The following is a 19,839-nucleotide window of genomic DNA, read 5'->3' as shown; positions in this document are numbered from 1 at the left end:
AGTGTGGTGGACACGGGAGGGCAGTGCGGCTCTCCAGCGCGAAGCAGGCGTGGTCGGTTGTACCGAGTCGCCACGTGATGTATGTCGTTTGTGTGTCGAGTTGACGGAAGAGCTCCCCAAGTGTTGGTTGTATACAGAATCGCCCCACGAGTAGTTGCTGTTCATTTCGCCTTGGTGGCGTTTCAACACTGGAGTTTAAAAGGAGACACCTAACATGAAGGGTCGGTCACTACCAGTCAACGTTGCAGAGAAGACGTGAACTCCGGTGACAGAGCGTGTTGTCGCGTGACCGTGGCGTGTTGGGTACGCTGGCGACGGGTGCGCGGGCAGATGTGTGGATCCTTGCCATCGGAGGTCGTGTACTGCCTGTTCGAGCATAACTGCAAGTTAAGTTCGTGGAAGGTCTAATCATTAAGTAATAATTTTGTGTAACCAGCGGCTCTTCTGCCTGGTGGCCTCCGGCGACCGGGTTTCCTGTCCCCGGCACCGTTGTAATTGAAGACAGTGATCTTTCCTCCTACTCTCGTTACTGCCCGATGGGAGGTGTAGTTTTGGCAGTTTAATTGTTTCGCTATCCTGTCCTGGGTTATGAGTAAATTCATGCTTCTTGTTGGTTGATCATGTGGTCGCTCATTCAGGACTGTGTGGTGTAATGTTTCCTTGCACGAGGTTACCTCTAATTCTGTCAGCAAGTTAAGCCCTCTTATAACAAGTTTTCTCTGGCTAAAAGTCGGTGCAGTGACCCGTCTGAGAGTGGCAATTGTGTTTACGGGCGTATTTAAATTGGTCAGTATTCTGTCTAGCCTGACATCTCTGAGTAGGTGATTTGTGGCCGCCTTACACGAGTCCGTCAGTTATGTTCTAATGATATTCCAGGACACTTTTGTTTAAAACTTTTTTTTAAATTCCTCAGAGTTTGTAAATTCCTTTTATTGTCATTAAGCGTGTGTTTGCTGAGACCTGTTTAATTTGATTAATGGCGGTGTTGGTAGCTTCACTACCTCACCGTACTTTATTAACAAGGTTCTGTATTTACTTTAGTAGACTGTTTACAAATGTCCTTTAAATTTTTTTTGAAATTGTTGTATTTCTATAAATTACTTTGATAGGCGTTAGCGGCGTGTTTTAAAAGGTAGTTTATTGCCGTATTGCTAGCTTCTGTGTTTTTTTTAATTTAAATTGTTGTATTGTTATAAATTACTTGATTGCCGTTAGCGGCGTGTTTAAAAGGCTGTTTATTGCCGTACTGCTAGTTTCTGTAAGATACGAATAAAACATTTGTGAAAATCTCAACTCGACAGTAAACTATTAGAAATTTGGCCCCGTTTCCCAACTTGTGGTTTGGCTTGTAGTAACCGTAACCACTGTGTGTCACCATGACTATATATATTTCTCCGTATGAGCCCTAGTTTCTTGCGCTGTGGTCTCTACGCGAAGTGTATGTTGGCGGCAGTAGAATCGTTCTTCAGTCAGCTTCAGATGCCAGTTCTCCAGACTTTCTCAGTGGTGTTCTTCGAAATGAAGGCCCCCTTCCCTCGAGAGATTTCCACCCGGGCTCTCGAAGCATATCCGTAACACTTGCATGCTGATCTTACCTACCAGTAACAAATCTAGCGGCTCCCCTCTGAATTGCTTCGATGGCTACTTTGAATCGGACCTGGCACGGATCCCAAACACTCGAAGAGTACTCAAGAACAGGTCGCACCAGCGTTCTATACGCTGTCTCCGTTACAGGTGAACCACTTTATCCTAAAATTCTACCAATAAACCGAAGTCAGCCATTCGCCTTCCCTACCACAGACCTCACGTGCTCGTTCCATTTCATATCGCTTGACAACGTTACGCCCAGATATTTAAACGAAGCGACTGTCTCAACCAGGACACTACTAGTACTGTACCCGAACATTACTGGTTTAGTTTTCCTTCACCAGGGAAGACGAATGGAATATTCCAGAATTGGAAACACGAACAGCTGCCAGCATGAGTTTCTTAAAAGTGGATATCTTAGCGGTTGCGAAGCAACTCAAATCGCTTGATACGGGAAAGTCTTCGGGTCCAGATTTTATATCGATTAGGTTCCTTTCAGATTACGCTGATACAATAGCTCCCTACTTAGCAATCATATACAACCGCTCGCTCACCGATAGATCTGTACCTACAGATTGGAATATTACACAGGTCGTACCAGTGTTTAAGAAGGGTAGTAAGAGTAATCTATCGAACTACAGACCTATATCATTGACGTCGGCTTGCAGTAGGGTTTTGGAGCATTTCAAACATTATGAACCACCTCGAAGGCAACGATCTATTGATACGCAATCAGCACGGTTTCAGAAAACATCGTTTTTGTGCAACGCACTTAGCTCTTTATTCGCACGAAGTAATGGCTGCTATCGACAGAGGATCTCAAGTTGATTCCGTATTTCTAGATTTCCGGAAAGCTTTTGACACAGTTCCTCACAAGCGACTTCTAATCAAGCTTCGGGCCTATGGGGTACCGTCTCAGTTGTGCGGCAGGATTCGTGATTTCCTGTCAGGAAGGTAGCAATTCGTAGTAATAGACGGCAAATCATCGAGTAAAACAGAAGTGATATCAGGTGTTCCCCAGGGAAGCGTCCTGGGACCTCTGCTGTTCCTGATCTATATAAATGACCTGGGTGACAATCTGAGCAATTCTCTTAGGTTCTTCGCAGTACAATTCTCAAGGCTGTCAATTCAACTAAGTACCTGGGTGTTAAAATTACGAACAATTTCAGTTGGAAAGACCACATAGTTAATGTTGTGGGGAAGGCTAGCCAAAGGTTGCCGTTCATTGGCAGGACACTTAGAAGATGCAACAAGTCCACTAAAGCGACAGCTTACACTACACTCGTTCGTCCTCTGTTAGAATATTGCTGCGCGGTGTGGGATCCTTACCAGGTGGGATTGACGGAGGACATCGAAAGGGTGCAAAAAAGGGCAGCTCGTTTTGTATTATCACGTAATAGGGGAGACAGTGAGATGATACGCGAGCTGGGATGGAAGTCATTAAAGCAGAGACGTTTTTCGTCGCGGCGAGATCTATTTACGAAATTTCAGTCACCAACTTTGTCTTTCGTTGAGCCCAACCTACATAGGTAGGAATGATCATCAAAATAAAATGAGAGAAATCAAAGCTCGAACAGAAAGGTGTAGGTGTTCGTTTTTCCCTCGCGCTGTTCGGGAGTGGAATGGTAGAGAGATTGTATGATTGTGATTCGATGATCCCTCTGCCAAGCACTTATATATGAATTGCAGAGCAATAATGTAGATGTAGATCCGCATCAACATACATTTTTCCATTTTCATATCAAGCTGTCACTCATCACACCAACTACAAATATTGTCCAGGTCATCTTGTATCAACCTACAGTCACTTATCTTGAACCCCTTACTGTACAGTACATCATCATCAGCGACCAACCGCAGATTGCTGCCCACCCTGTCTGCCAGATCATTTAGGTAAACAGAAAATAGCAACGGTCCTATCACACTTCCCTAGGGCACAGCAGATGTTACCATTGTCTCCGATGAACACCCGCGTGCGAGCACAACATACATGGTTACTTAAGAAGTCTTCGATCCATATCTGGGAATCTATTCCGTATGCTCCTACCTTCGTTAACAGCCTTCAGTGGGTACGGTGTGGAATGCTTTTCGGAAATATAGAAATATGGAATATGACTGTAGCACTTCGTCCATTGTTCGCAGTATATCATGTAAGAAAAGAGCGAGCTGGGTTTCACACGAGCGATGCTTTCTAAAGCCGTGCTGATTAGTGGACATGAGCTTCCTGTCCTCTAGAAAATTTATGAAATTCGAACTCAGAATATGCTCTTGAATTCTGCAGCAAACCGATGTTACGGATTTTCAGCCGTAATTTTTCGGACCCTTCTTTTCCCCGTCATACGTACAGGTGTCGTCACCTGCACTTTTTTTCAGTCGCTTGGAACTTCGCGCTGGTCGCGATAAATGCAAACTAAGTAAGGGTCCAGTAACCTACAGTACTCTTTGTAAAACCGAATTGGGATTCTATCCGGACCTGGCGACCGATTTGTTATCAATTTTTTGACTTCTTTCTTTAAAAGTCTGCTTTTAACTATGACACCCATGCGGGAGTCTGTACGACGGTGAAACGACGGTACGTTAGTACGCTTCTCCTCCATGAAACATTTCTTCAACGTGGAATTTAAAATTTCGGCCTTCCTTTTGCTGTCTTCTACTGCTATCCGAATGGTCAACGAGTGACTGGATGGACGTCTTACATCCGCTTAGCGATTTCACATAGTTTTTCGGATTCTCCGCCAGATCTTTAGCCAAGGTATGACGGTGGCAGCTGTTGTACGCTTCGTGCATACATTTTGTCACAGAAGCACTAATCTCTACTACTCTTCGCCTGTCGTCATTTGTGCACCCTCTTTTTAACCGTCCTTAATCCACTTACTAGGCACACACTTGTCGTGAGTACGATTTACAGTCTATTTTCATCATTCTGGAACTAAATGATTGCAGTTCATTGTCCAAATGAGATGCTAACAACTGCTTGTCTGCTCTTTCTAACAGAAACACTCTGTGCATCTACTCCTGTCCCTCTCTATGTCGATCTTCTCCTCCCTCTGTCCATCTGCACCTTCATATTCTGACGATGTTCTCCCACCCCCCTTACATTCCATCTTCTCCCTGTCTTTGTTCGTCTCCCCTCCCTATATACATCTGACCCTCCCCGAGACTGTCCGTCACTTCCTCCCACCTCCCCTTGTTAATCGTCCTCTCTCCACTTTCTCTGTCCATTTCCTCCATCACATCACTATGTCCATCTCCTCTTTCCCCCAACTCCTTTTCTCTCCAGATTATAACGCACACCCCAAAACTGTCCTGCTGATTCTTACCCTCGTAATATTTCATTACAGAACATAACAAATATGGGTACCAAATTTGGGTGAGCTTATTACCTATGAATTTGCCTGCCTATGCTTACATTACATACGTGCAATAAAATTCACTATTATTTGTACACATATTGCACATGCATCTCTAGCGAGTCTCGCCATGCAGTTCTATTTCCATGCAACTTCAAGATTACGAGTATGACGACGTATCTTCTGAACTGTGTGCTGTAGAATAAAATAATTTTGCAGATACATCTATTGGCTTATGTGACTACTTTCGGCGAAACGTGTTGTGAATATAGTTAGTATTGGAGTAATAAACTAGAACGTTGTGGATGATGCGGCTGTTTTTCACGCAACTCTATGTTTATGACGTTACATCTCCGGAATTATGTGTCTCACAATATCATTTCCTAGGTGCACTGAGTGGCATATGCGGAGACTGTCTACGATAAGTGTTATAAGTGTTACGAATGGAGTTAATACTAAGGAAGGAATAAATTAGGATGTCATGAATGATGCAGCAGCTTTTCTCGCATCTCAGTGTTTATGGTATCGCCGGCCGTGGAGGTCTAGCTGTTCTAGGCGCTCAGTCCGGAGCCGCGCGACTGCTACGGTCGCAGGTTCGAATTCTGCCTCGAACATGGATGTGTGTGATGTCCTTAGGTTAGTTAGGTTTAAGTAGTTCTAAGTCCTTGGGGACTGATGAGCATAGATGTTAAGCCCCATAGAGCTCAGGGCCATTTTTGTTTATGGTATCGAATCTCCTAAGCTATCTTTCGTGTAATGATATAATTTTCATGGTACAGTCAACGGAATATGTGGATAAAATAAATTTGAACGTCTCGCATGATACAGCAGTTTTTCACGCATCTTAGTGTTAATAACGTCATATCTTCTGAACTATGTGTCCTGCAATGATATAATGTTGCTAGTACATCCAGTAACGTTTGCGAATAGTGTCTGAAAATATAGTGTGAATACAACAGAATGAGATTTTCACTCTGCAGCGGAGTGTGCGCAGATATGAAACTTCCTGGCAGATTAAAACTGTGTGCCCGGCCGAGACTCGAACTCGGGACCTTTGCCTTTCGCGGGCAAGTGCTCTACCATCTGAGCTACCGAAGCACGACTCACGCCCGGTCTCACAGCCTTACTTCTGCCAGTATCTCGTCTCCTACCTTCCAAACTTTACAGAAGCTCTCCTGCGAACCTTGCAGGACAAGCACTTCAGAAAGAAAGGAATTTGCGGAGACATGGCTTAGCCACAGCCTGGGGTAGAGCACTTGCCCCCGAAAGGCAAAGGTCCCGAGTTCGAGTCTCGGTCGGGCACACAGTTTTAATCTGCCAGTAAGTTTCATATCAGCGCACACTCCGCTGCAGTGTGAAAATCTCATTCTGGAAACATCCCCCAGGCTGTGGTTAAGCCATGTCTCCGCAATATCCTTTCTTTCAGAAGTGCTAGTTCTGCAAGGTTCGCAGGAGAGCTTCTCTAAAGTTTGGAAGGTAGGAGACGAGATATTGGCAGAAGTAAGGCTGTGAGACCGGGCGTGAGTCGTGCTTCGGTAGCTCAGATGGTAGAGCACTTTCCCGCGAAAGGCAAAGGTCCCTAGTTCGAGTCTCGGACGGGCACACAGTTTTAATCTGCCAGGAAGTTTCATACCAGCGCAAACTCCGCTGCAGAGTGAAAATCTCAATCTGGAAACATCCCCCAGGCTGTGGCTAAGCCACGCCTCCGCAATATCCTTTCTTTCAGGAGTGCTAGTTCTGCACGGTTCGCAGGAGAGCTTCTGTAAAGTTTGGAAGGTAGGAGACGAGATACTGGCAGAAGTAAGGCTGTAAGACCGGGCGTGAGTCGTGCTTCGGTAGCTCAGATGGTAGAGCACTTGCCCGCGAATGGCAAAGGTCCCTAGTTCGAGTCTCGGTCGGGCACACAGTTTTAATCTGCCAGGAAGTTTCATATCAGCGCACACTCCGCTGCAGAGTGAAAATCTCATTCTGGAAACATCCCCCAGGCTGTGGCTAAGCCATGTCTCCGCAATATCCTTTCTTTCAGGAGTGCTAGTTCTGCAAGGTTCGCAGGAGAGCTTCTGTAAAGTTTGGAAGGTAAGAGACGAGAAACTGGCAGAAGTAAGGCTGTGAGACCGGGCGTGAGTCGTGCTTCGGTAGCTCAGTTGGTAGAGCACTTGCCCGCGAAAGGCAAAGGTCCCGAGTTCGAGTCTCGGTCGGGCACACAGTTTTAATCTGCCAGGAAGTTTCATAGTGTGAATACAGTTCGTACGCAAGACGTAGTAATTAAAACGCCATGCTTCATGCGGTCGTTTTACAGCATGAACAGTGAAAATGCAGTAAGGGATGGACTTTCTTCCTTTCATTGTTTGAAATAATTTCGGAAGACCGAATTCAGTATCTCGGCCTTCTGTCGGTTACTTTACATTCCGGTGCCAATATCGTCACTGAAAGACTGAGTAGAAGATTTCGGGAAGTTTACTCGTTTTACGTAAGACGAAAAGCTCTTGGAGTTTGAAAGTGGCTGAAAACTTTTACTTTCTAGGTTATTGAACGCTTGTCTGATTGCTTTCCTTATTTTCATTTTCGCTACTTTCAGCTTTTGCCAGTTAGGTACTCACATCTCTTGAATCTCTAACGAAACCTGAAAGGTATATACACAGGGTAAAATTTTTTAAGAAAATTTTCTAACCAACCAGAAATGGCCACATGTACTATCGAATGTGGAAGAGCATCGCTGCTCAACAGCCATCGTTGGTTCCAGTTGTTATGGTAATGTGTTAGAGTAACAGAGTTAGAAATGATGTAGAGAGGAACTTTACATACAGAGAAGTATGGAGGACTCTCAAGTGTATAGATGTGTTGTATTTAATGTGTGCTGAATATACGTATACTTTCTCGCTACGGGCAGTAATTACTTTTTTATTTGCAAGATACGATATTGGAAACAATTATCGTGAAGGAAGTTGTTTTGTTACCAATTCAATGCGCGTATTCTTAAGAGATGATTAAGACAATGTATAGCACCGACATCCAGTGATTTTGTAAAGATTATTGTTAATGCATAATCAGTTCCTTGAGTGTGTTAATTGTGAACATCATTAATTTTCAAAGAATCAAAATACAAGTTTTTAATTTAGTGCCATGTTCTTACTTACCATAAGTCAGGACCAGTTCCCAGATTCATGTCGTTTTTGATTAACTATTGTGCTCAAGTGGGTATTGTGTCAGTCATATTCGATTTAATTAAAATGTATGCTAAGCAACAGCCTTCCGCAATTGCCGTATCCTAACTATACAATGTAAAGTACAACAGAGAGTGCCACCATTGCGCAGATAAGTGTAAGATGATTTATTATTTCAGGGATAGCATTTATTAAGCACAGGGACGTTTATTTTCAAACTGATCAAGTTTTGTTTTATTACCAGGGTCAGTTTCAAATCAATAGTGTTGCATCAGATTAAGTTTTCTGTGTTACGTAAATACATGCAGCTTTGGTCTGGTTTCAAGTTATTGACAGTTTACATTCCCGCCGTCAGAAAATTTCATTACGGGGAAAATGCATAAGTGATGAGATAAATTGCACTTTCGCATGCCATTCCCATTAGAGCAGATGTGTAGCCGGCGAATGTCAGTCACTTAATTTCAATCATATTTCAAAGGTACATGTTTCACTTGTCGACAGCTTCGTGCAGATCGAAATTCTTTTTGGAATATTTTGAAATAATACAATCAAGCATACGCTTTGCTCTTTGTTAGTAAGTGTAGTTATCAAATTTCTTATTCCTAACAGATCAACGGCAAAAGGCTTATTTTTGTCAATTTGTTCATTCTTTGATTGTGCATCACGTCGTGTAAAACGATTAATAGTATTACGCGTAGGTCAGTTATCTACAATGCCGCAAATACTCATTTCCAAGTAACTCTGTTGCAATGAATACCAATTCTGACAATACTTCAGTGACGACAGTGCATCACACGACAGGCAATGAAAGTGTATCTTCACTGCCATATAGTCAAACTATTTCGAATTTTGCTTTACCTACGGATGTCGCAATTAAGCAGACGGCACATTTCTCAAATGCGGAAGGCGCTGATACACATACTTCCCATGTACAAAATTAGCACTTAGATCATTTACCTGTAGAATCCATTCAAAATAAGGATCCCCAAAACGTAAGACATGTCAAATCCTGACGCTGTTGAGCAGAATGATGGTCAATTATCGAATAATGCCATTATGATGATGTTTCTACAAATCATGGATAGCTGTAAAAAATCACAGCAAGAACAATGTGAATGTTCCACACAAGTTAGTGAAGCGATAAACTAACAAACAAAAAAGCATGAGGAACTGACACACAGTATAGAACAACGAGAAACGCGACTTTAATGAACGCCTCAATCAGCAGACAGAGGCATGTGGTCGATTCCAAGAGCAAGTTACACTTGTAATCCAAGCACAAAATGAGACCATTTCACCAACAAACAGCTCGAACAGATACACTAAAGTCTTGTTCAGGAGCAACAAAAAGTCAGCAAAAATGTAATAAAAAAATGGCTCTGAGCACTATGGGACTTAACATCTATGGTCATCAGTCCCCTAGAACTTAGAACTACTTAAACCTAACTAACCTAAGGACAGCACACAACACCCAGTCACCACGAGGGAGAGAAAATCCTGACCCCGCCGGGAATCGAACCCGGGAACACGGGCGCGGGAAGCGAGAACGCTACCGCATGACCACGAGATGCGGGCAAAAATGTAATAGCTCCCGTAGAAAAATACATTAAAATATGCTACAGTAATGTTTCCGGTGATCTTCAAACCGTACAAGACACAAACACGCAGCTCCAAAGCGATTTTACAGAGCATGAAACACAAGTAGAAGCTCGTTTGAGTCAACAACACAAATAAACACGAAGAAGACATACAAACTGTCACCAGTATACTTGAACAATTAGAACTTGATACTGATTATACGGTAGTCAAATCCGACATACGCAAACTTATTAAGTGTACAAAGAAACTGCAGAATAGACGAAAATGACTCCAATAATGCTGCTCAGATTTCATCACTTACAGAAAAACAAGATGACCTTTCGAACAGAATAGAAATTTTAGGAAGCAATATCGATACTAAATCTGAGGACACATTGCCTTCTCCTTTAATTAAGTCTGAGCAATTTTAATCTCTGAACCGTGCTACTAGTGAGATGAACACACATAGCAATGCACTCAGTCGTAAAATTAAGTTTCGCACCATGAGACTGCCACGTTAAAAGATGAGATACCATACAATCAAGTACATAGTAACCTACAATATAATCACCCAGAACAATTTATCACTGCACCCTTAAAGCACAGTCTTGGTAGATTACGACGTCTGAGAGAGACCCGGAACAACGCCTGCAAAACACATTTTTTAACAATAATGAACCGACACAAAATTTCCGACACGATGGATTCGATTGCAAGCATTTCTTTTCAGTACGTAAATTCAATGTATTATGCAATAACAAAACAGATCTCCATCCCTTAAACGGGACACATTATTTTTCATTCTCGTTACCGTTCAATTGGCCTATTATTTATAAATTATAGGAATTCATTTGCAGTTTTTTGGAGAACTAGCCCACCACCAAGATGTGCCCCATTGCGAAACAATGCTACTGATTAGAATTTCAAAATGCCTTTTTGTCATCTTATTGGTCGCATACTACACAATGAGGAAATGAAGACCAGTTAATTTGTTTACTGTCATTTGAAAATTCTAACTTACCAACCGTTATGCAAATTTTTGAACACATGGTTTAACAAAATCAGCACGAAGTACAACATTTTGACTATTCCCTTGTCAATAATAATTTCTCCCAAAATAGCAACAGTAATAATACGAATGGATATCCAAACTCATCGGGATATTTTAATGACAGACGTAATAAGAGGTTTAGGAATGGCGACAACTTTCAGAATAATTTTTCATAGACGTCAAAACTTTAATAATCAGTTTCCACAAAACCAACAACAGTACCAACACTTTGGCAGCAACAACTAGAATTCTGAAGATCAATTTTACCAACAAAACAAGCAAGTTGGAAATTCCGGCCAACAATATTCTCAGCAAGGTCAACCTAATTTCATTGGTTCGCCGCAAACTTCCGTGAACACGTAACAGCATAGCAATAATACTACACCACAAGGCAATAATATCGCATGTAGAAACCGACATCGCATTTCAATCAAAATGTTCCGTATCAGACTAATTACAGCAGCAGCCTAAGAGGTCATAATCCGAATTTTCAGCGTAATTATGGCAATAACAATTTGCTCCAGAATCAAGGACAATTTCAACAACAGCCTCCATTTTTTCTGAATGAACCTAACTTTTACTTCCACCTCAAAATCCTAATTACCACAATAGTTGAACTGCACAAATTATTAAGATGCCACAACAAGCGTCGACAAGTAATCAAATTCTGAATAGTACATTACTAGAGGACAACCCCGTTTTTTTATCCTGCAACGACGATTACCAATTACAACCTCACGAAACAGTAACTGAAATCACTTTCGACGACATTAGAGAAACGCTTTGACAAGAAAAGAATCAGACTAAGAAGACAGCTTCAGACACCATCATTGAAATACAAATGCGTACACATAAATTTATCCCTGTGACAGACTCAGGTTAACCTGTAGTTGTGATAAGTGAAGCTGCTTTTGATAAGTGTAGCCACGATAGTAATTATCCATCTTTTCCACTGAGCAAAACAAAAGTTATTTATTATTATTTTTTGATCTTTTCCTCATTACAGAGGCTTATCTCCAACATAATAATTTATTTGGAAATTACAATACAAACAATAAACGTTCTTAAACTATACTCTAAAAATAATTCTCCAGGTGTTTCGATCTTGCGTGTCCTCTTCCTCTGCGCCCATTCTCCTCACTGTGCTGTACATTTTGGAGCCAGGTGGTCACAGGTCGTCCTCTTCTTCTTCTCCCCTCTGGTTCCCACTCCAGTATCAATTTTGGTTTTCTGGCTTCCTCCATTCGTCGTACATGCCCGTACCACTGTAATTTCTTCCTATCCATTACGTCATATATTCTTTCTTTTATTTCCATTCTCCTTATTACTTCGGTGTTCCTTATCTTTTCTTTCCTGGAGATTCTTGCCGATCTTCTCCAAAAGTCCATCTCTAGAGCTTGTAATTTTTTAATGTGCTTCATGTTAATTGTCCAGGTCTCCGTTCCATACAGAACCACATTCTCTAATATGGATTTGTTTATTAATTTTTTAGTTCTGCTCATTACATTCCTGCTCCATAAGACTGAGTTAAGCATCCCAGTGACCCTCCGTCCGCTACTAATTCTTTTATTGATTTCTGACTCTGATTTTCCCTCGATTTCTAAAATGGATCCCAAATAACAGAAAGTGTTTATCTTTTTGATTTTCTTTCCTTCAATGTATAGCTCATCTGAATCATTAGTCAAGTATTCTGTTTTTTGGTAATTAATCTTCAAACCCCAAGTTTTGTATGCTACTGCTAGTTGATTGCACATATAGTTAGCATCCTCCCCATCTTGTGCTACGACTACTTGATCATCAGCAAATAATAAATGATGTAGGTAAAGTCCATCTCTTATTTCTAATCCCATACTATTACATTTACGAGACCATGTTCTAAGGCTAATATCTATATAGATTTTAAATAATGATGGTGACATGGGACAGCCCTGTAAAATTCCTTTGCTTGTTCTAAATTTCTGTGAAAGTGTATTACCAACTTTCACTTGGCAAATGTTATCTTTATACATCTGTTGTATTATTTTAATCAAGGAAGGGTTTATGTTTGCCATATGTAGTGCTCTCCAAAGTGATTTTCTTTGAACAGTATCATACACTTTTTCTAGATCTATGAAAATTAATCCTATATTTTTTGATTTTTTCCCTATGCTTCTCCGAAATCTTGAGTAATGTGAAAATATGGTCTACACATGATCTCCCAGCAGTGAATCAACATTGTTCTTCTTGGGTTCTAAAATTTTTTTCCAATTTATTTTTAATTACTTTCGCAAAAATTCTCATTAATGTGTTTGTAACACAAATTCCTCGATAGTTTGAACAAATTTTGCGATCCCCTTTCTTAAATATTGTATTAATGTAACCTAGCTTTTGGGGTATCAGTTGGAGATTAATTTTGCTCTTTGTATCCTGTCGAAGCCCTTTCAATACTGACCATGCTTCTTTTGCTTTCCCAAACCGTAATTTGCTATTCACCTTGGCACATGTTCTTTCCCATGCTTCATTTTCTGCCATCCTTATTTTTTTCATCACTTCATTCTTCTTTTCCTTGTATATTGACCTTGTTTCTTCTGATTTATCATTCAACCGCTGAAGGAACGCATTTCGTTTTTCTCTAACGAGGACCTCTAGTTCCTCTGACCACCACTCTGCTGCACGGTTGTGGTTGCTATCTTTTTTACCCAACACCTCTGTTGCTATGATTTTCACATTAGCTTTTATATGGTCATATATTTCCTCTATACTTCCTTCAAATGATTCAACCAGTTTCCTTTCCATCCTGGCCGCAAAGAGTGTTCTGATACTTTCGTCTTGTAGGCTGTCAATATTAAAAGGTAAATATTCATCTTTCTCATTCTGGTTCGTTTTATTTATGTTACTAGTATCACTCCTTGCATTCTTCCATGGCCAGAAAGACTTCATTTTAACTAGGTAGTGGTCTGATCCACACTGGGCTCCTCTATAAGATCTGACGTCTACTGCCTTGAAACTACTTGTTTGCCTAATGATAATATAATCTATTATAGAACGAAGTTCTTTGGTGTTCTGTTGCCAAGTATATTTATGAATGTCCTTATGTTTGAAAAATGTGTTGGTAATTTTTAGATCAAATTGTTCACAAATTGCAATCAATCCTTCCCCATTGTCATTATATTCGTCCTCTCCATGTTTTCCTACTATTCTACAAGATTCTCTAATTCCTACCCTTCCATTCAGATCTCCCATGATAATCAGTTCCTTTCTTCTTGGGATTTTTTCAATAGTCTCCCTGAGGGTGTCCCAAAATGTATCTTTCTCTTTATCTTTTATGTCGTTCGTGGGTGCATATACGCCAATAATCACAACTTCCCTAGCAAATAATGTCATTTCAACAGTTATAATACGTTGATTGATGAATGTCCAATTTGTGATTATTTCTTTCCATGATTTCTTTATCATAATGGAGACTCCTGCTTTGTCTCTTACTGCTTTTGATACCCCACTCCAGATATGTACATAATTATTCAGTTCTTCTTCTCCTTGGCCTTTCTTTTTTGTTTCAGAGAGTACGACAACATCCATGTTGAACATGTCAAGTTCTGCAGGGAGTAAATTTATTTTAGTGGAAATACCTTGCACATTCCAGCATCCAAACATAATTTTTCGTTTCTCATTGCCAGTTCGTCGTCCAAAGTTCCTATTTTTACGAGGCATATTATTAGGTTTTTTAGCATTTTTATGTTTTTATGTGAGTGAGGAGCTGGCCCACTGCACAACCTCCACCCGGAGGACCAGGAAATTTTTACTCAAGGTTTTCATCCTTTAGCCTTTGATAAGCCAATATCATACTACAAGGCAGCAGTTGCTGCAGCAGTACATGGCGCAGTTTCTAGCAAAGGCATCAACGTAAGACCAAACACATATGCCTTTCCCTGTATGTGGTGTTATACAGTGGTGAATCACCGAACATTAGGAATTAGTAGCATTTTCCGCTTCACAACGACTACGTCATCATGAAGTGATAGACATTGCAGTCAACAATATTTAGTGTGCATCTGAACGAAGAAAGAAACGACAGTAACAGATAAGTCACCTTCGCAAATTTACAGTCAATCAAAAGTATTAATACACACTCATCATCTTTCCAACGCAGCTAAAAGTAGGTACAACAAGGTCGAGTTGCTGTGGAGTAGCCCGTATAGAATAAGATATATTCCGCAACGAAACGTTGTTAATTTAGAAACTTTATGTACGACGAAGCCGCGAGGGAACCGTCGCATCAGCAATGTAAAGCATTTTAGTTAATAAAACCATTTTATTTTCCTGATTGAGACAATATTTGATACTACACTTTCCCTTCTGCAGTTTTCTCTAGTTTTGGCACTTTTATTTCCGCTGTGCACTATGTATTTGTTATTCGTCTTGTAGCTTAATACAATTTTACGCACTACTATGTTTTTATGTGAGTGAGGAGCTGGCCCACTGCACAACCCCCACGTACAACGAAGCCACGAGGGAACCGTCGAATCAGCAATGTAAAGCATTTTAGTTAATAAAACCATTTTATTTTCCTGATTGAGACAATATTTGATACTACACTTTCCCTGTCTCTTAGTTAGAGACAAGGTCATCCTTCGGCATATAAAAACTAAATTCTTTCTTGCGCGTTCTACAGTAGACAACAAAATATAAACTTAAGGGAAATATCCCTATACTACAAGCTTATTTATATGTTTTCAGAAATCAATTTTATATAATTACCAAGAATGATATGTACTAACGATTTTGCTATGTATTCGAAATGTAATTTTCAATTTGATTAGGGTAATATTTTATGAAGTGATATTACTGAAGACACAATGATGTTCTACTAATGATAATGATTACATGTGAATGACAAGGTAAAGTAAGTTAGTGATACTGAGGCCACACTGTTATAATAAGAAATGCTTTATGATAATTTGAAGTTAATGAAAACACAATAATGGATTAATGGAGGTACAGGTACTATTTTCTTAACTGTTGTAGAAGGACGTGACATTACTTGGTACATACATATATTACTCATTGTATTGCATAAAAAGAATTTTCTTTTGAATGGTAGAGTAGTCATGCTTGTTCCACTTGATATAATATGCATACCAACATTTAGGATCTCCTAATATTACTTTTGTTTGCATTAACTATGCTATTCACAATACCCTCATAATTATTTCCTCACGCTCTACAGGTACAACGAGTCATTTCTCATCACCGATGTCTTTTCTTTTGTATACTTCACAAACTATATTTGTACTATAAGCTTCTAGTTATGTCATACTGATTTCTTTGACATCTTCATCACTATGCTTAGAATGGTGTAGTCGTCACACGTTTTTATCTTACTTTATTTTGACTGGCCAATTTGACGACTATGGACCATAATGCTTTTCTTTTTCAGCAAAAGGGAACTTCTCTTTGCCTTATTCCTACGTTTCCCAGTAGTTATACACATTCCTGACATCTTTCATTATTATTCTATTTTCACTCCTCTGCTCGAGGTATATTACTTACGTGTATTCAATATTTTCAACAAATATCATTTACAAATCTTATGTACCTTAGAGATATTCCATTAAATTGATCTTTCTTATGAACTCTGACAGCATTTAGAGTGGTTGATTACGAACTATGTACTATTTCTAGAATTATTGCCTGTATACATTAAGTTATCCTGTCCACTTATTGGCACAGCCACTATTATTCTATATGTAACCATTGCTGTTCTGCGGACAGTCACTATCAAAAATGCCCAAATGTGTGTGAAATCTTATGTGACTTAACTGCCAAGGTCATCAGTCCCTAAGCTTACACACTACTTAACCTAAATCATCCTAAGGACAAACACACACACTCATGCCGGTGGGAGGACTCGAACCTCTCAGTCCATGACTGCAGCGCCCCTAGACCACTAGGCTAATCCCGCGCGGTGCACAGGCACTATCAGTATATGTATTTATCACTAGCTTAGTATTATAATAGTACAACTATGAGTCTACAGAATACGTTATGCACCATATCGTTAGATACTGAACTGCGAACGCAATTTCTCGCTTATATATTGCTGGCACTGCCATAAAGAATGTAGTTCTTACCTGCATAAGCTTAGCATTTTGTATTAATATCGACCACTGTCATACTTTACAAACTTAAAAGCATGTAATGTATCTCTAAGTTCCATTTTCTCTTTATGCCAGTGTCCTTCTGTAACTTATCCACTGAGATAATCATGAAACATACAGTTGTTCACTTGCCTGCAACAAAATAAATATATGAAAGTGTACTGATGTAGACGATAACACACTACAAATGAGAGATGTGTAACGACACCATTCTTTGTGGATACGAGTGTATTAGGCAGCACTTGAAATAGAATTGGCTGAGTTGTCATTGGGTACCATATCTACTGCTGCAATCAATGAGTCTGCTCAATGCCACATCTCACTACTTTGACATGCAGTGTGGGTGAATGTTAAAAAAAATATTCAACATCACATGACTTAAAAATATAATCCTCTGACGAAGAAATGCGAAGCAGTGTCTAAGGATCCTCGATTTGCAGACCATCCAGACTTCAACATTACCTCAACCATGAATTTATCCTTGCCTTTTTCACTCTTTATTTTATATTTTATACTCATGGTATAGCTACATTATGCTTTGTGGAACAAAGCCTATGATTAGTCATAACTATGAAAATGAGCATTAACGGATACTTGAACTCACATACTAGTGCACATAAGCACTACATTTATTAACTACCTTGTAAATACTTGATAATGTTTTCCTATCATTCCATATTGTATAACTCAGTTGGTTTTAATTCCCATTGTCTTTGTAAAGGGCGAGTTCCTCATTCTTTTGTGTTTTTCTTACATGTTAGGCTACTTTTTAAAGTTTTTAATGCACATGAGAACTATCATTTCTGACTATTTGTACATTCATGAGTCCTAACCACAGATGTTAGATGATTGAAGAAAATGTTTCACAAGTTAACCTTGATACATTTATGTTATTCAAAGAGCCATATGGTCACAAAGATTTGTAACTCTTTACACATTATCTCTTTTAAGCTACATTTCCATACTTTCATCAGCCTATACTTATGTAATGGTAAGGATGTGTTATGTTATTATGGCCAATTACCATAAACACTGCCGAATTCTTCAGAAGGAGGTATCAGGGTTATGAAAGGTTTAGACGTAGGTTAATGTTTTGTACAAAACCTTTATATTGAACCAGAGATGGTAAAATGTAGTACTGACTGTGTAGTAGCGTAACTGTCCAACAGCGATCCCTGGTTCAAGGTGTTATGGGTGGTGTATTAGAGTAACAGAGTGTGGAAAGATGTAGAGAGTAACGTTAGATACAGGGAAGTATGGAGGACTGTCAACGGCAAAGACGTGTTAGAATGACTTTAGTTAGATAGATGTAAAGAGTAACTTTAGATAGAGAGTTGTATGGAGGGCACTCAAATGTAAAGACGTTGTATTTAATGTGTGCTAGATATAAGTATACTTACTCGCTAGGGGTAGTAATATTTTTATTTGCAAGATACTGTAGTGGAAACAATTGTGGTAAAGGAAGTTGTTTCGGTACCAATGCAATGCGCGTATTCTTCAGTGATGATTGAGATAGTGTATAGCACTCACATGCAATGATTTAGTAAAGCTCATTGTTAATGCATAATCAGTTTGTTGGGTGTGTTAATTGCGAGCATCATTAATTTTCAAAGAGTCAACATACAAATTTTAAATTTAGTGCCATATTATTACTTACCACAAGCCAATACCTGTTCTCTGATTCATGTCGTTTTGCTTGACTATTTTGCTCAAGAGGGTATTGTCTGTCACAACAGCCTTGGACAATAGCTATTTGCTAACCATACAATTTTAACTGCTAACAGAGAGCATTGCAAAGAGCATTACCATTGCACAGATAAAGGTAAAAGATTTACTATTTCAGGGATAGCATTTATTAAGCACAGGGATCATTATTTTCAGACTGATCAAGTTTTGTTTTATTACCAGTGCCAATCTCAAGTCAATAGTGTTGCATCAGATTCAGTTTTTTGTTTTATGTAAATTCATGCAGCTCTGGCTTGGCTTGAAGTTATTGACAGTTTAGATTCTCGCCATCAGAAAATTTCAGTACATGGCAAAGCACATAGGAAACGAGTACAAATACACGTTAGGGGAAGGAATAAAGGGTTACGAGAGAATATGGGCTTGAAAGCAGGAATGAGAAAGGAGGAAGATTGAGTTTTGCAATAAATTTCAGCAAGTAATAGCAAATATCCTGTACAAGAATTAGAGGATTCCGAAATCAGTTACTGGCTTGCAAGACGTACCAAGGATCTGATACAGACTCAAATCACAATTTAGTAGTGGTGAAGAATAGGCTGAAGTTTAAGAGATTAGATAGGGAGAATCAGTGCACACGGAAGTGGGAGACGGAAAGACGAAAGAACTAGGAAATAGAGAGATACGTTTGAAGTTCTCTGAGACAATAGATGCTTCGATAATGATAGACTCAGCAGGCAGTTCAGTTGGACATGGACGGACATCCCTAAAAATAATCATAGAAGTTGAAAGAAAAATTAAGTACAAGGTAGGTAACAAAGAAGACACCATGGCTAACAGAAGAAATATTTCAGTTGATGGACAAAAAAACATGAATTACGAAAACGTTCAGGGAAATTCAGAAACACAGAAATACAAATTGCTTGGGAATGAAACAAATAGGAAGTACAGGAAAGCTCAGGCAAAATTGCTACATGAAAAATATGAAGAAATAGATAAAGGTACGATTGTCGGAAGGACTGACTTAGCAAACAGTAAAGTCAAAACAACCGTCGGTTGTAACATTGAGAGTACAATGAGAATCCCCCTCTTATGTGCAGAGGAGAGGACGAGTAGGTGGAAAGAGTACACTGAATGCCTCTATGATTGGGAGGACTCGTGTGATGGCGTGATAATTGAAGAAACAAAAATCAACATGGGAGAGATAGGAGATGCAGTATTAGAACAGGAATTTAAAAGAGCGCTTGAAGACGTAAGGTCAAGTAAGGCAAAAGGGTTACATAAGTTTCCAT

The 19,839-nt window shown here is 39.7% G+C and overlaps 1 protein-coding gene across 1 annotated transcript; it reads right to left on the bottom strand.

The window, feature by feature from the left end:
* Positions 1-7,550: 7,550 nt before the first annotated feature.
* On the bottom strand, positions 7,551-14,288 carry LOC126101402 (craniofacial development protein 2-like). The gene is made up of 2 exons (XM_049912065.1): positions 13,162-14,288; positions 7,551-7,560 (listed from the first exon to the last, which is right to left on the bottom strand). The coding sequence occupies exons 1-2, from the start codon at positions 14,286-14,288 to the stop codon at positions 7,551-7,553; spliced, it is 1,137 nt and encodes a 378-aa protein (XP_049768022.1).
* Positions 14,289-19,839: the final 5,551 nt, after the last annotated feature.

Source organism: Schistocerca cancellata, chromosome 9 (assembly GCF_023864275.1).
Source record: "Schistocerca cancellata isolate TAMUIC-IGC-003103 chromosome 9, iqSchCanc2.1, whole genome shotgun sequence".
Lineage (NCBI taxonomy): Eukaryota > Metazoa > Arthropoda > Insecta > Orthoptera > Acrididae > Schistocerca > Schistocerca cancellata.
Note: the sequence above shows the minus strand (reverse complement) of the source record. Positions and strands in the feature narration are given on the sequence as shown.

Bases quoted from the DNA above. Each gene is read 5' to 3' on its own strand.
- LOC126101402 (XM_049912065.1), bottom strand. From the start codon at position 14,288: ATGGATGTTGTCGTACTCTCTGAAACAAAAAAGAAAGGCCAAGGAGAA.